Source organism: Furipterus horrens, unplaced genomic scaffold, assembly GCF_987537825.1.
Source record: "Furipterus horrens unplaced genomic scaffold, mFurHor1.1.pri manual_scaffold_2, whole genome shotgun sequence".
Classification (NCBI taxonomy): domain Eukaryota; kingdom Metazoa; phylum Chordata; class Mammalia; order Chiroptera; family Furipteridae; genus Furipterus; species Furipterus horrens.
Genome location: NW_028327172.1, coordinates 39,417,890 through 39,432,813, shown reverse-complemented (window position 1 = coordinate 39,432,813; position 14,924 = coordinate 39,417,890). Strand labels below are relative to the sequence as shown.

General features: G+C 39.9%; 1 protein-coding gene across 2 annotated transcripts in view; it reads right to left on the bottom strand.

Moving 5' to 3' along the window:
- SBF2 (SET binding factor 2) overlaps window positions 1-14,924 on the bottom strand; it is a 412,105-nt gene that overhangs the window by 37,899 nt on the left and 359,282 nt on the right. The window contains exons 29-30 of one of the 2 annotated variants that reach the window (XM_090264085.1): window positions 14,353-14,448; window positions 3,134-3,318 (exon numbers count right to left, since the gene is read on the bottom strand). In XM_090264085.1, coding sequence (XP_090120211.1) covers window positions 3,134-3,318; window positions 14,353-14,448 — 281 coding nt within the window. The remainder of the gene's footprint in view (window positions 1-3,133; window positions 3,319-14,352; window positions 14,449-14,924) is intronic. The other variant, XM_090264092.1, reaches the window with a different exon arrangement.

The window sequence follows — 14,924 nt, the reverse complement described above, 5'->3', positions numbered from 1 at the left end:
GTATTGCTGGAAAGAGTCATTCAGTCAGGACCAGTGGTTTGACCTGGCTTGCTGTCATTCTGAGAACTTGAAGAGATTACTGGTAGGCTGGAACCTGATGGGAGCTTAAAACACACCAAATACAAGCCAGTTATAAAGTCATGAACCTGAAGTCTAACGAGGAGCCAGTGACACATGGACAGTGGGATTAATATAAGACTGTAAATTAAGTCTCCCCAAGATGCATACTGTAATCAAAAGGTAATATGCTGTTGAGGTTCCAGAACTCTATATATTAAAGTTTGTGGACATATTCATACTTGTTTCTTATTAAGCAAGTAAAACACAGTCATTGTAAAAATTAAAAAAAAAAAGTAGAGATAAACATTATGAAGGAAATAAAAAATCACCATCTCATTGCCCTAAGACGACTAACATGTAGTTACTCTTTTAAAGTTGAAATAAAAAATTATATGAAAAGCTCTGTTGATTTCTGGCTTTGGGACAGTTTTTTTTTCACTCAGTATGACATGTCAATCTATATTTATTTGAATACTTTTTATCACTTACATCTTTAATCCATATGGAATTTATTCTACGTGAGGTTGTATTTGTAATTAAATAATGCTAAACCGATGGCCTGAGTGTATACTTTAATTTGATAATCTAGTTACCTAATTCTGATTACTTAAAAATTCTCTAACTTCTCTTGTTAAAGAAGTAATAAATTTCCTCATATTCTTTCCACTTTCCTTATATTCTGCCCAAATTACTCCCCTAGATCATCAGCTTTTCTAAGAGTAAAACTGTTTTCTGGAGGTTGGTTATACAACAGTATGAATGTATTTAACACTATCAAGTATAAGACGATAAATTTTATGTTATTTGTATTTTACTACAGTTAAAAAACTGTTGCCAAGGACTTATTGTAGGGCCTATTTCATGTTTTATATTGGTTATTTTAGAGTACTTTAAAAAAGGTCTATTAAAGTTTTAAAATAAAAAGCAAAAACTCCCAAGTTTTTTAAAAGATGGCATTTCTACTATGTATCAAGAAAAAAATGTTTCTTTGTCTTAGTAATTCCATTTTTAGGAATAATATAAAATGTATGGAAAAACCCTAGTGAATTGTATTTCAATTAAAAAAATAATAAACTATATGCTTGAAAATGTGACTGTAATTTTACATATAGAAGAAAGAAAATGAACCATCGAACAATATGGAACGTTATGTAGTGACTAAAATAATTACAAAGACTATTATACAACAAGGGAAAACGCTATATTTGAGATAAAGAACTTAGCTGTATACATGAGTTCTTTTCTATTAGTTTTTTAACTTAAAATAGAACAAAGATAGTTTACTTTACAGGAAAACTAGGTTCCTTTCCATTCCCAGCGATGAAGGAGCGAGGTGCGCCTGTCTTATAAACCAGGAGTGCGCGCCCACAGTGCTGAAACACACTGTTAGGTCATAAGGAATTTGTGACTAAGTATAAGGTATTAAAGTATGTGAATTAAAAAGGTAAATAAGACCAATTCAAGGTTACTGAGAGTTCAACATTCTCACTTCTTGCTTCCCTCTGTGTTTCTTGGCTGGGAGAAAGGCATGGAGCTGCAACCAGAGCACTGTGCCGGCTAGAGGGGGGCACCCATCAGACAGGTATGGACCCATGCTCCACAGACACAATGAAATTCATAAAAAGCAAGACCGGAATGCAATACACAAAAATCCTAATAACTACTGTGCCTGGACGGTGAGATTATGTTTTTAAAATACAATTTTTTACTGCTAAAAGAAAGAAAAAAAGAAGAAAACAGAAAGAAAGAAAAAAGGAAAGGAGGGAAGAGGGCGGGAAGGAAGGAGGAAGGGTCCCAAGTGGCCGGTCTTTCTAATTCCCAGGTGCTCAATCATGCAGCTAATCTGAGCGCTGATGTGCGAAGGGAAAGGCAGGGGCGAGCATGTGAGAGGCACACCGTGGGGAGGGACTGAGGTCATGAATCAGAGGCGTTGCTGAGGTGTGGGAGGTCTGTATTGCAGGGAAGGTGCTGGTGCCAAGGACGCCATGCTGGCAAGCCCGGATTGCCGGTGAGAGGTGTTCCAGCTCTTTTCTGGATATAAAATCATCTGCTGTATCAGGAGACACACGTGTGTACTTAAAACAGAGCATCACCCAGCAGTGTCATGCCCTCTACCCTGAAGGCTGGTGACTAAGTGGCTGCCGCAGTCCGGGCAGTGGGAGAGGAGCTGACAAAGCCGGCTTTGCCACAGAAGAGATGACTCAGACCCGGGCACCTGGAGGACCAGGAGTGTGGGATCCTGCTCAGAGCCTCTGCCCCACAGTTCAACTAAAGGTCTGTCTACACCGTCCAGCGCTGCCTGGAGCCCAGACGAAACGTTAGGGAGATTCCTGAATTAACAAATACTTTTATTTCCCACATGCCTGTCAGTAGTAATGAAACTTATTTTGTGATGTGTGAACTGCAAAAACGTTAAACCTGAGGAATTATTGCTGCTTCTGGAGATAGAGACTATCTTTATAATTTATGGGATCTGAGCATAGTGAAGCTCTTTAGCATAATAATTTAAAAAATAAAGCTGATTAGCATCTAATAGTTTGAATGTTCTGGCAGGTCTTTGGACATGTGTCCCTGTATACAGAGTCACAGTCTGTGAAGTTTTAAAAAACTCAACTTAGAAAACACAGCTTTGGCCTTCCCAAGCTCTGCAGGCCGCACATCGTCCTCTTCTTCTTTCCTGCAGCTTTCTTTGTCAGCAGACGTACAACAACAAAGCCTTTTTCTCTGCCATGGGCACAGATTCCTATGGAAGCTGAACTAAGACAGTGAAAAACACAGCCCGGATAAGTCTTATTACTTCTTTTTTGTGTGTATACTTCCTAACAGTTCTGATGTTTATGTTGAAGGGCTTCTTTTCATAGCTAATAAACATGCATATGTGTATAGACATATCTATCTGGGTATATGTAGACATACATACATACATATGAGCTAAAAAATTGAGAGTGATTAACTGCAGCTTAAGAATCCATGCTGCAAAAAAAAAATTCTAGGAAAGCTGATTTATGAGATAAATTTTATAAACTGCCTTTGAGTATCGATAAAGTTTCTAAATGAGAAAAAGAAATCTTACCCTTAGTTGTGACTTTTCACCAAATATATAAAGGGCCGCTTGGCGTTTCAAGAGCTGGTTTTGCAGGTAGGAGCTGTTACTAAAGGAGGCCGGGTGGTCCTTGCCTGCCAGCCGGGCGCCAACATCAACGAAGCATGTTGGAGAACTCATCAGGCGAGTGCTAGAGCGAAGACTTGCCCATACACCTTTATAAAAGCCAAAATAATTGAGGTGATCTGATGAGGGAATACCACTGAACTGGGAGAAAGATGCATGCTCTGTAAGGTATAGTTTCAGAGGTAACAGCAGTTTAATTAATCTAGGTAACCACGGGTCATACTGTCATTTGTCATTTACCTTTGCAACATACGAGCATTATTCAATACAGCATTTCAAAATCATACGAGATTAGGTGGGGAAGGACCTAAGGAGGCACCAGTCAATCTTATTGCACTTTGACGTAAAGTCAGTATTGGTAAGTAAACACTGGGGTCATAAATAGAAAGAGTGCACATAAACTGAGGAACAGAAATGCGGCTGGGGCAGTAATGAAGCCCAGGGAGGAGAATGTGGGGTGGTCCATTTTTCAGGGCTTCATGAAAGAAGTAAGGATAGTCTTCTGCTTTAGTTAGTCAATTCAACACGAAATCCAGATTAAGAATGGCATCTGACATTTACTAAACTTACTAAAACCTTGGGCTGGTTTAGAATGAATATTTGTGTATCATATCAAAATGATGTAATTTAAAATTAGTAAAGATTATATTAAACTCCTTTTCCCCAGTATCCATGAAAAATAGCAAGACATTATACATTTAGTAATGTACATTTCACTGATTCCAAGGAGGCTTTATTTAAAATTTATAGTCAGAAGTAGATGTCTTCTAAGGGAAAGGCCAAGCTAATAAGCTGCTAGCAGAATCTCATGTTATAAGTTGACCTTAATTATATTAATTAGAAAAATCAAGGATTTCTATATGTAAGTGAGACTCTGAGATATTAAATATCCAACACAGAAACATATACTAAGTCTGAAATTTGACTGGCACTGAGCACCTTTAAAACAACAAAGCCCCTTACAAGTGCCCACGGACTGCGGCGCTCATCTTGGAGATGTGGTCACGGGGCCACGAAATGCTGCTGCTGCTCCCCTGAGTGGGTTTCCTTTCTAGCTTTGGAAGCCTCCCTGGAAAGCTTTAACCTTTCCCAAATGTTAAATCAAGCAACGTTCCTAGTGACTAGAAGTCACCATGGTAATGTCGCATTTGCTTCTCTCTTTATGAGGCAAGTATAGGGTTAGGAGACTAGTTCCTAAGAAAAGGTTTTGTAGGTAATTTCTGCTTAACATGGATGAATCTTTCTATATAACCTATGAGCTTGTCTTAGATATTAACGCACATTTTTGTAAATGAAATCACAGAGGAAATTCAGAATGTGAGTGAGAATAAAAGATAATTTGACAAACAAATGTGATAAATGTCACTTGTAAAACATATGCTTTCATATGAAGATGGTTAAAAAGAATGGCACATCAGGACAGATAATACAGTACCTTCATGATGGCCTCCTCCCTTAGTTGAAGATTTGGGACTTGACTGAGTAAAACATTTACCTCTGTACCCATGCACTGGTAGGTAAGATTAAAGACAGAAGGAGGAGTGAAATGTATATAGCAGCAAACATCAGAGCAAATTAAGTAAGAGAAGAAGTGTAACTTATTTAATTTTTAAAATTAATTTAACATAGGAGAAAAATGTAAATACACTAAAAGTAGAAAACCTGATTAACAAATAAAAAGCTGCAGTCACACAAGAAAGATGAACTGAGCGCCTGTTAAATGAAATTTCAGCACCTGTTTATAAGTATAAGCACAATGAAATGAATAGCACAGCAGAGACTGCCACTAAAAAATTATACCAAATGGAATAAGCTTTTGAAGATTGTCATTGGGTGACAATAACAGCATTAAGGAATTTAGGGAGGGGTAAATGTTAGGACTACATTGGCCCTAGGTTTAAGGAGGCTGACTGATTGGTACATGCTACATGTTGTACAACACGCTTGCTCTTCACGCAAGGCCGTCACATCAGGAATAAAGCTCTAGCAACCATTTGGAATAACTAAGAGCATGTTTTTTCAATAGAGCATTAAGCATTGCCACATTATCTTTTTTTTTCTTTTCACTTTAGAAATTACATTTATTTTCTATAAACAGATAGTTATGACCAGTAAAAATTCATGATCCTGTGACAACACCCAGTGCCACTAAAATATAGCTTGTGATGACTGAGGTGATGATTTCTCCTAGAGTCCCTACTTGCACCAAAATGAGGCAGTAGTAGAGATAATACTTTTGTAATTTGAGTAATATTTTTTTTTTCTGATAAAAGGAAAGCACTTTGAGACTATGGTAAATTTTTACCTGGTAATAACAAAAAATGGTGAGCAGTAAGTTACAGTTATATCCTGAGCAAAAGAACTGCTCAAGTCAATTAAGGAAAATGACTCTGTATTCAGGATTGAAAACTTTAACAGCAATATTATTAAGCTATACATTCCAACACTGCATAAAAAATGAAATAACTTGATGGAAGAAGAATCAGTACAAGTGATTATACATTTCTGCCTCACTTCGTCAGAAGCAGGAAATGAAAGGCACCAATGGCTTTAGTGGCTGAAGAAAGTCAGAAAGCTAAGGTCTGCAGAGATGCTGGCTGACTGCCCACAGAGAATGCCACTGCAGGACAGGACAGAGACCTGTGAGGGCCTGGCAAAGACTCAAGGTCTCGGGTGTGCTGGCGACCGCTCTCCTTGCTGCCAAGGGTTTGAGCTTTCCTACTGAATATGGGGCACTAAGTGCTTGCAGTGAAGTATGAGTTGTCGGTTTCTGATTCTGAACTACTGTTCCCTAAACTTATCACACTTTCTTATGCCAGTGTCTCTACTTCGAATGATTTCTCCCATTTCTTTATCCAACAAACTCTTTATTCCTTAGGATCCAAAAACAATGCGAACTCTTCTGAAAACCATTCCAGACTGTCCCAGAGTTGTGAAGAGCTCTATCTGAACTCTGATCACACTACATTGTGATTATTAGCACATTCGAGTCTCCTAGATTGTGGGCTCCAAAGGGCAGGGACCTAATCATATTTATTCTTATGTCCATGCTGAGAGCCTGTTTTTTATATATAAAACATCTGATTATTTTCTTTTTGAAAACTGATACACTGTGACCTGTTGTGGTCTTCTACTATGTCCACAATTCAATTATTCGTCCTGAAAGAATGAAGAGGAATTAAAAAAAAAAATCAAGCACTTCCCCCAAACAGTGGCTCATTAATGAAAAACTGCCAAGTGTTTTCCACAACAGAAAATCTGCAATGAGAAAAGGGCCTGTACTGACAGGGAGCCAGCAGAGGGTTTTGAGAACTCTAACCCCATCTGGCAGTGGCACTGACCTAGGGAATTACACTACTGCATTGCTGGTGAGGTCTGCTTAGCTTCTTGGGTGATGCCTAGGTGGCAAATACATGTCCTGAGCAGGTAACACCAGCCTGGAGTTGCATTTTTCCAAACTGCAGCATCCTCCTTAGTGGTGTGTGAAATCACTTTAGTACGTCTAAATCAGTGTATTTAAAAAGTAAAGCAGATTAAAATTGCAAATACTATATGCACTGTAATATTTATCTATATAAATATAATTGTCTTCTGAAAGTTTTGTTTTGATATATACATTTTGCATTGTGACTCAGTCCTGAACTGTGATATAAAATGAATATGTACGTATGTAGATGTAAAATGTATCTCTTACTGTGAGTCAGGATCCAAAGTTTGAAAGCTACTGGCACAGACTGACAGCATGTGCCCTCTACCTCCCAATCTGGTTCAAGGCAACCTAAATGCAAACGCAGACTTTCCTCCCCCTTCAGTAGAGTACTAGGCAGCAACAACGATACTGACCACAACAATGATAATGGAACTAACATGGACTGAGTTCCTATTATAAGCCAGTTACTAGGTTAAGTGCTTTAGATATATTATTTCATTTATTCCTTGTAAAAACTAAAGCTAGATACTATTTATCATCTCTATCTTACAGATGAGGACACTGAAGATTAAGAGGTTTCCTAAATTGCTCAATATCGTGTGCTAAATGTAGGGCTATGGTTTGAATTTGAATATAACGGAACTAAACTCCTACTGTCTTGTCACCTAAGCAACCTTGTCACCGTGGATCGCTCCAGCAGGGTCTGGCTAAGGGGACTGTTTCAGGGAAAGTGGTGTAGTTCATTCATCACACCCATGGGAACGGATTGTTGTTCAGAGCATGATTGTCTCCTAAGCACTAGGGTTGTTCTCTCCATTTTGTTCAGACAAAGCAAAGAAAAGAAGGAAAAGAGATGCTTGGGTAAGATGTGGGGATGGGATCCCTTGTTTATCAATGTATGAGATACAAGCTACAGTCAGTGAACATTGCACTGAAATGGACTGAACTGAGCCTACTCCCAATTAAGCTGTTACTTGCTAAGTGACCTTGACACTGAACATCTCAGAGCCTCTTAAAATACGTATTCTGGAACTTCTGGCCAAGATGGAGGCGTATACAGACACGTTGCATCTCCCTCCACAACTAAGAAGGAATACAACTACCTCAAAACTAGAAACAACCAGAATTTCCAGAAAATCAAACTACATGGAAGTCCAGCAAATGAAGATATAAAAGAAGAAATACTCATCCAGAGAGGTAGGAGGGGCGGAGTCGGGGCAGAGAGGACGAAGTGTGGTGGTGGCAGCAGTGGTAGGCCAGTGGAAAGTGCAGTCACACTTTTTAAAAAGTCAGGAGGGACACCTGAGGAGCGTTCCCAGCTCCTCACTGGACATCGCAGCTCATGGTCCCAGCACCAGGGAAAATCAAGCCTCATTGCTTCTGACTCTGCAGACCAGTGGGGGTTGGGGCAGAGGAAGAAACCGCTGGTCTCTCAGCAGAGTCCGCTTGTTTAAAGGGCCCCCATGGTCTTAGAACAACTGCAGACCCACCCACTCTGGGAATGACAGCCAGAGCAGTAGCAAGAGGGGTGCCAGTCCAGTGCAGAAGTGGGAGAGGTGCCTGGAAAAGGGGCGAGTGCAGGGCAGGCGGCATTGTTCCCTCTCAGACCCCTCCCCCACATACAATGCCACAACTTGGTGAAACAGGTCGCCCTGTACTGATGAATGCCTAAGGCTCTGCCCCTTACAACGTAACAGGAGCGACAGATCTACCTGAGACAAGGAGGCAAACAAACACAGGAGTCTGTCAGAATGAGGAGACAGAGAAGTATGGCCCAACAGGGGGAACAGATCAAGGTTCCAGTGGAAGAACTAAGCGTGGGGAGATAGCCAACCTAACAGATGCAGAATTCAGAACACTGGCGATAAAGATGCTCACAGGCTTGACATATAAGCTTGAGTACAGCAAATGCATAAGAGAAGTGAAGGCTATGCTAAGTGAAACAAAGGAAAGTCCACACAAAACCAGTGGTGAAGGGAAGGAAATCAGGGTTCAAATCAATATTTGGAACATAAGGAAGAAAAAAACAGTCAACCAGTGCAGAATGAGGAAGCAAGAATTGAAAAAAATGAGGAAAACTTCCCAAATTTTGTGAAGGAGATGGACATACAGGTCCTGGAAGCATGGACGGTCCTGGGCGAGCTGGACCCAGAGGGGACCACACCAGGATGCATCATGATTGAGATGCCAAAGGTGAAAGATAAAAAGGAGTCCTGGGGGCAGCAAGAGAGAGGCGGAGAGTTGCCTACAGGGGGGTGCCTATAGGACTATCAGCTGATTTCTCAGAGGACACTTTGCAGGCAGGAAAAGAGTGACAAGCAGTATTCAATGTAATGAAAGGCAACCTGCAACCAGGATTACTCTATCCAGCAAAGCTATCATTTGGAATGGAAGGGCAGATGAAGTGCTTCCCAGACAAGGAAAAGCTAAAGGAGCTCATCATCACCAAGCCATTATTATATGAAATATCAAAGGGACTTACTTAAGAAAAAGAAGATCAAAACTATGAACACTAAAATGACAACAAACTCGCAATTAACAACAACTGAATCTAAAAAATAAAAACAAAATCCAACTAAGCTAATGCTGGAAATCAAGGTTCCTAAACTGAGGCATGTTCTCATGCCTCTCGGTCCAGGTGCTCTATGACCCAAGCTGGCGAGCTGGACTCGCTGGCGCTGACAGTCTTTGACTGATCAGGCTAAGGGTTTCAAGACATTCTGTGACCTAAAAGGAATCCTGCAAAGTACTCCATCCTCCCTGATGTTGCCAAGGAAACCAAAACAAGCCAAGAACAGGTGGTGTTTAACCCTGTGTGCTTTCTGTTAAAGTTTAAGGAACAGTGTGGCCGTTCCCATAATCTTAAAAGAATAGATGATTGAATTCCTATTTTTTGCTTTTGATAGAAATCATTCTTCATAGTTTATATATTAACCTCCCATTGTTTTAATCCCAAGTAATTGTATATTGTAATCATTATTAGAATGTACCTGTGAGCTCATTCTTTACCCTCCCTATTGATTTCTATACTTGCAAAACTCAATAAAAGGAGAGGTCTCTGCACAGCTCTTCGCTGACCTGCCAGAGCGTGCGGCAGCCCTCCATCCGACCCATTCTCCTTGCTGGAATTACTTCCGCGCCCTTGCCACATTTAATACAACACTAAGCAAACCAGAATAGGAACAGAATCATAGGTATGGGGATCATTTGGAGGATTATCAGCTGGGAGAGGGAAGAGGGGGAGAAATGGGGAAATGGTGCAGGGATTAAGAAGCATAATCGGTTGGTACAGAATAGACAGGGGGAAGTTGAGAATAATATAGGAAAGGGTGAAGCCAAAGAGCTTGTATGCATGACCCACTGACATGAACTAAGGGGGGTGGGATTGCTGAAGGGAGGGTGGATACGGAGCAGAGGGAAGCAAAGGGGAAAAAAATTGGAACTACTGTAACAACATAAACAATAAAATATACTTAAAAAATATATATTCTGGAGGTTATTTAAAGGATAAAATAACACTTGTAGAGAAACTAATAGGGCCATGGAAATGTAAAGAATGAAGAGTAAACAGAGCTCCTCCAAGCCCTGGCTGGCTGGCTCAATGGTTGGAGGCATCCCACGCCTCCCCGCCCCAAAGGGCTGTGGTTAGATCTGATCAGGGCGTGTTTGGGAGGCAACCAACCGGTGTTTCTCTCTTCCCTGCTCCCCTTTCTAAAATCAATAAAGCATATCCTTGGGTGAGGATTAAAAAAAAAAAAAGCTGCCTCCATGGGGCTACTTTTCAAATATACTTGGCTATTGTATTTTTGTATTTAAGAGGCAGTACCAATTTTCTCACTGCATTTTTCTACTCAACAACATAATTTATCCAAGTTGTGAATATATGAGCTCCCTCCAGCCCCCGCCATGGGGCTCAAAAGCTATTTTAATTTTAAATGAAAAGCAATGTGATCTATTTACCGCTTTGTTTTTTCTTAACTGATCCTGTGTAAAGGCTGCTTCCCCTGCCTTAGGAACGCTCAGTGTGCACACTGAATGCAAAGTGATCACTCTGACAGAAAGAAGGGGTGAAGGAGAAGGTGGAGGTCAATCTAAACTGTGGATCATTGGAGTGAGAAAGGCACACAGTGGAAACAACATGAGAAGGAAACCAGGAATTAAGATTCTATGACAAAGAAAGGAAAGAAAATGAAAGCAAACAAACAATGAAAATACACAGAAGAAAATAAAGGAGAGGCTAAGAGGGTGATTTAGAGAGAGGAGGCCCTTCCACACAGGGTACATGAGAACCTCCTGGAGAAGGGGCACCTAGCTCTCTGGAAGAACGAAGAGACTGTCCCTGAGGGTAGATGTGAGGAAATAAACTAGGGGAAGGGTGCACATGTGTTTACATCTGCTCTTGCCCTGAATGTGTGTCTGCCTGTCATGTTCATGTTAGTAAGGAATCTTCTGAGACTTCCCAAACTTGCTGGCCCCAGTCCATTCTTGCTACTCCCTGTGAAGAGGAAGGACACGATCAGAAGAGACAAAGGAGGCAGATCTAGGGATCAGAGAAGTTGAAGGTGTCAGGAAACAGGAGAATCTCATCTTCCAATTAATCACTGGGACCTTGGAAGATCTAGGAGGCTTAGGGAGTAAAGAACAAAGAGATGGAATTAAAGAATAAGATTTGTGTTTCTGAATCCTAGCATAAGACACCAGAAGGATGGGTGCCTGGTTAGGAGCAAAGAAGTGTCACAGCAAGTTCACAGAAATTTTCAAAAGAAAATATTTGGGAAGGACTGTCAGAAATAATAATTATGGTCTCATTATGCATAGAATGGATCAGAAACAAATTACATAGGAGATTTTAACCCTAAGAGGTAAATAGAGCCTTTCAGATACCTTTGAGATGAACAAAGAAGGAACTCATTATTAGAATGTAACTACTAGCGGGGATCCCCTTGTATAAAAATCCATGAGTCTGAGGCCAATATTAAAACAAAAAAAGATATGCAGTTGAAAGAGATTGATGAATATTTATGGTCTTAGGTACTAACATAGATGGAGAGACAATTTCGAAGCTAAATTTATATTACAGGTTATTTGGCCAAATGGAGAAACAGATAATGTGTTCTTGATGAAGTTTACAAAAGCAAAACATAAGAGCCAGGTGCGGGGCTTCAACTAACCAGACATATGCTGGAAACTTCATTCTGTTGAATGGAAAAATTGCTGCATGCCTTGCTGACAGTATAAACTTTGAGACGGAGAATAAAACAGTAAGAGCAATAGCAACCTTGAACTGAATTTGATAGGAGGGCTTGGCAACCTAAATACGAAACTTAGGGAGAAAGTCACTGTACTATCTTTTAGTTCAAATTCACCAAGAAAGAAATGATGAGAAGAATGAAGTTTGCACCTTAAACTTAAAAACAACGGTATTTTAAAATTCAGTAACAAGCTGAATTTACATGTTGTAGTCCTGACCCCTAGTACATCAGAATGTGACCTCATTTGAAAATATGAAGTCACTGCAGATGTAATTAGTTAAGATGAGATCATACAGGAATCTGGTGGACTCTCAATTTGATATGATGGGTGTCCTTATAAAAAGGGGAAATTTGGAGACAGACACATAGGAAGAATGTCATGTGAAGATGAAGGCAGAAATCTGGGTGATGCTTCTACAAGCTAAGGGATGTCAAGGATGATCAGCAAACCATCCGAAGCGAGAAGCTAGGGAAAAGGCCTGGACCAACCATTCCTCACAGCCCTCAGAAGGCACCAACTCTGACAACAGCTTGATTTTGAACGTCTAGCCGCCAGAACTGTGAGACAATAAGTCATACAGTTTGTGGCCCTTAGTTACAGTGGCCCTAGCAAACTAATACAATGACCTTAAGGCCTAATTGGCAAGATGACTGAAGAAGGCTGAAGGCTCTTAGGAAATCCTACAATAGCAGAAAGTTCTGACGAGGCAGGAAAACAACAACAAGCACTCAAAGAACCGATATGACTGCCAGGAGATGTGCACTGTAATCTTGGTTTTCAAAAGGGAGAAAAGTAAATTTTGTAAAATTTAGCCTTGAATTCGAGTCTGAACCAAATTCCAGAATGGATTATTTAATGAACTATTTATGATTACTTAGGAAAAAGCACTAATCCCTACAAATAAGTCATTTTCCACTAATCATAAAATCTTTAGTGATAAAGTTAACAGTTTGAAAGATTGGGAAATATTGGATTAAAAAAAGATGGGAAGAGATTTAGAAACATGGGCCAGGTGAGTTTTAGTAGGAAGACTCATAACTAGTATGGGTGAATAGATCAGTCTCTTTCTTCAAAGGGGTCTCTCTATTTTGCTTCTGTCCTTAGCTCTGGTTTGTTCAATATTTTTTTAAACAACAAATCGCATGAGAACAATGATCAAATCTATGGATGACAACAGGCTTGGAAAAACAGCTAATATAGTAGTGGACAGAATCAAGATGCAAGTATCTAAAACAATAAATAGTCCATTGCTGAAAAAGATAAAATTGTGTAGGAACAGTACACAGTATATTTAGGTCCAAAAACCAACCCTCAAAGCTAGTATATTGTTAAGAACAATAGCTCATGTGAAGCAGACAAACAGATTTCAAAGAATACTAATTTTGATATGGGTCAACCTAGTGATGGGGCTGTCCCTAATGTAATCTCAGGCTCCATGAGGTTCAAGTCTGTGGAGAGTCCACACACTGAAAAGATGGTGAATGGACTGCAACCATCTGAATTGGGGATATTTAGAGTTAACTAAAGCTGTCAAGAGAAAAAAAGATGAGAACAGTTTTCAAATCTGAAGGGCTACCGTATGGAAGATGAGGTGTAGAATTTTCTAACTTTAGAAGGCAGAGCAAGGGTCAATGTGTAAAAGTTATATGGTGGTAGATTTTTAGGTCGATATAAGAAGGAATTCCTAAAAGAGCTGCTTACAAACGCAAGGGACTACTTTTTGGGGAAGAAATGAGTTTCCCATTACTGATAGTGTTCATGCAGAACCAAGATCACGTACTTGGTATGTTTTCAAGGAGACTCAGCACTGCACATGAGTGAGAGGAACAGGCTATGAGTCTATAATTCCACTGTGAAGCAGTGGGACTTTACAGTCACGACACTTGGTCTGGAATTTCTGAAGAGTATAATCTAACCTAATACTCCAGACATCAAATCAGACCACCCTTTGGAGCTAAACAAGCTAATACTTAGCCATTCTCTATTTCTTCTTGCCAGCCACTACAGCCCAGAGGGAGAGGAGGTAACCTGCATATCATTCTCTCTTATTCCTCAAACTACCATGTCAGAGGACAGGAGTGAAAGTAACAGGCACGGAGGCCTCCCATCACTTCTCCCGAGCTGTTAACGCTTCTGTGACCAGTCTTCCTGCCCTGCAAACCCGACCCACTGTGGTCTGCACAGGGCTGACTCACCATTTAGAACGCTCCCTCCCAATGCTTCCAAACTTATCAATATGTTAAGATTTCAGCAATTATTATACCTCTTGTCTCAAGAGGTGAAACTCACTATATTAGGAATAAATTTGATCATTCATTTAGAAAAGGGTAATTAAAACAATTTGAAGCATAATTAGTTGATTTAAAGTATCACTATCTAGAAAAAAATTTTCTGCTTTTTGATTGTATCAGTGCTCAGTTACAAAATCAATCTTACTAACCTCCTCGAGCAAAGCTATTGGATGGGTTTACATCCAAATGTCCTGGCACTACCTGCTTAAGCACAGTGGACATTCTTGAAGTTCTCCTTTCAGTCCCTAAAGTCAGCCAAAAAGAAGAACAAAAATCATGTCGTTCGGGTTAACATTACTCAAATGACAAAAAGTTATCTTCATGTGTAACATGTCTAATTGCTGCCAAACATTGTATTTTTTAAGTACCCAAAGCTTTAATAGAGATAACGAGGCACTGTTACTATTTCCTCAGAGATACACGCATTTGCAAGATTATGGGGAGTTAGGTTTGGCAAGTGCAATCAGAGAATTCAATGACAAATGAAGCAAGGCATGCATGGTGTTACTTTACAAGAAAAGCCACTTTCTGCTTATGTTGAGCTAATTCAAATAGCTGATTAAGCCAAGGAGACCAACTTTTCAAGTCACATGCTCCTGTGTCTAACACATTAGGGTTACCTCTACATGAACCCTTTGGGGTTCCATCACATGATAACTGAAACAAAATATTAGTACAAGTCTTAATGGTTTCATCCAAATCTAGTGAAAACAAACTCTAT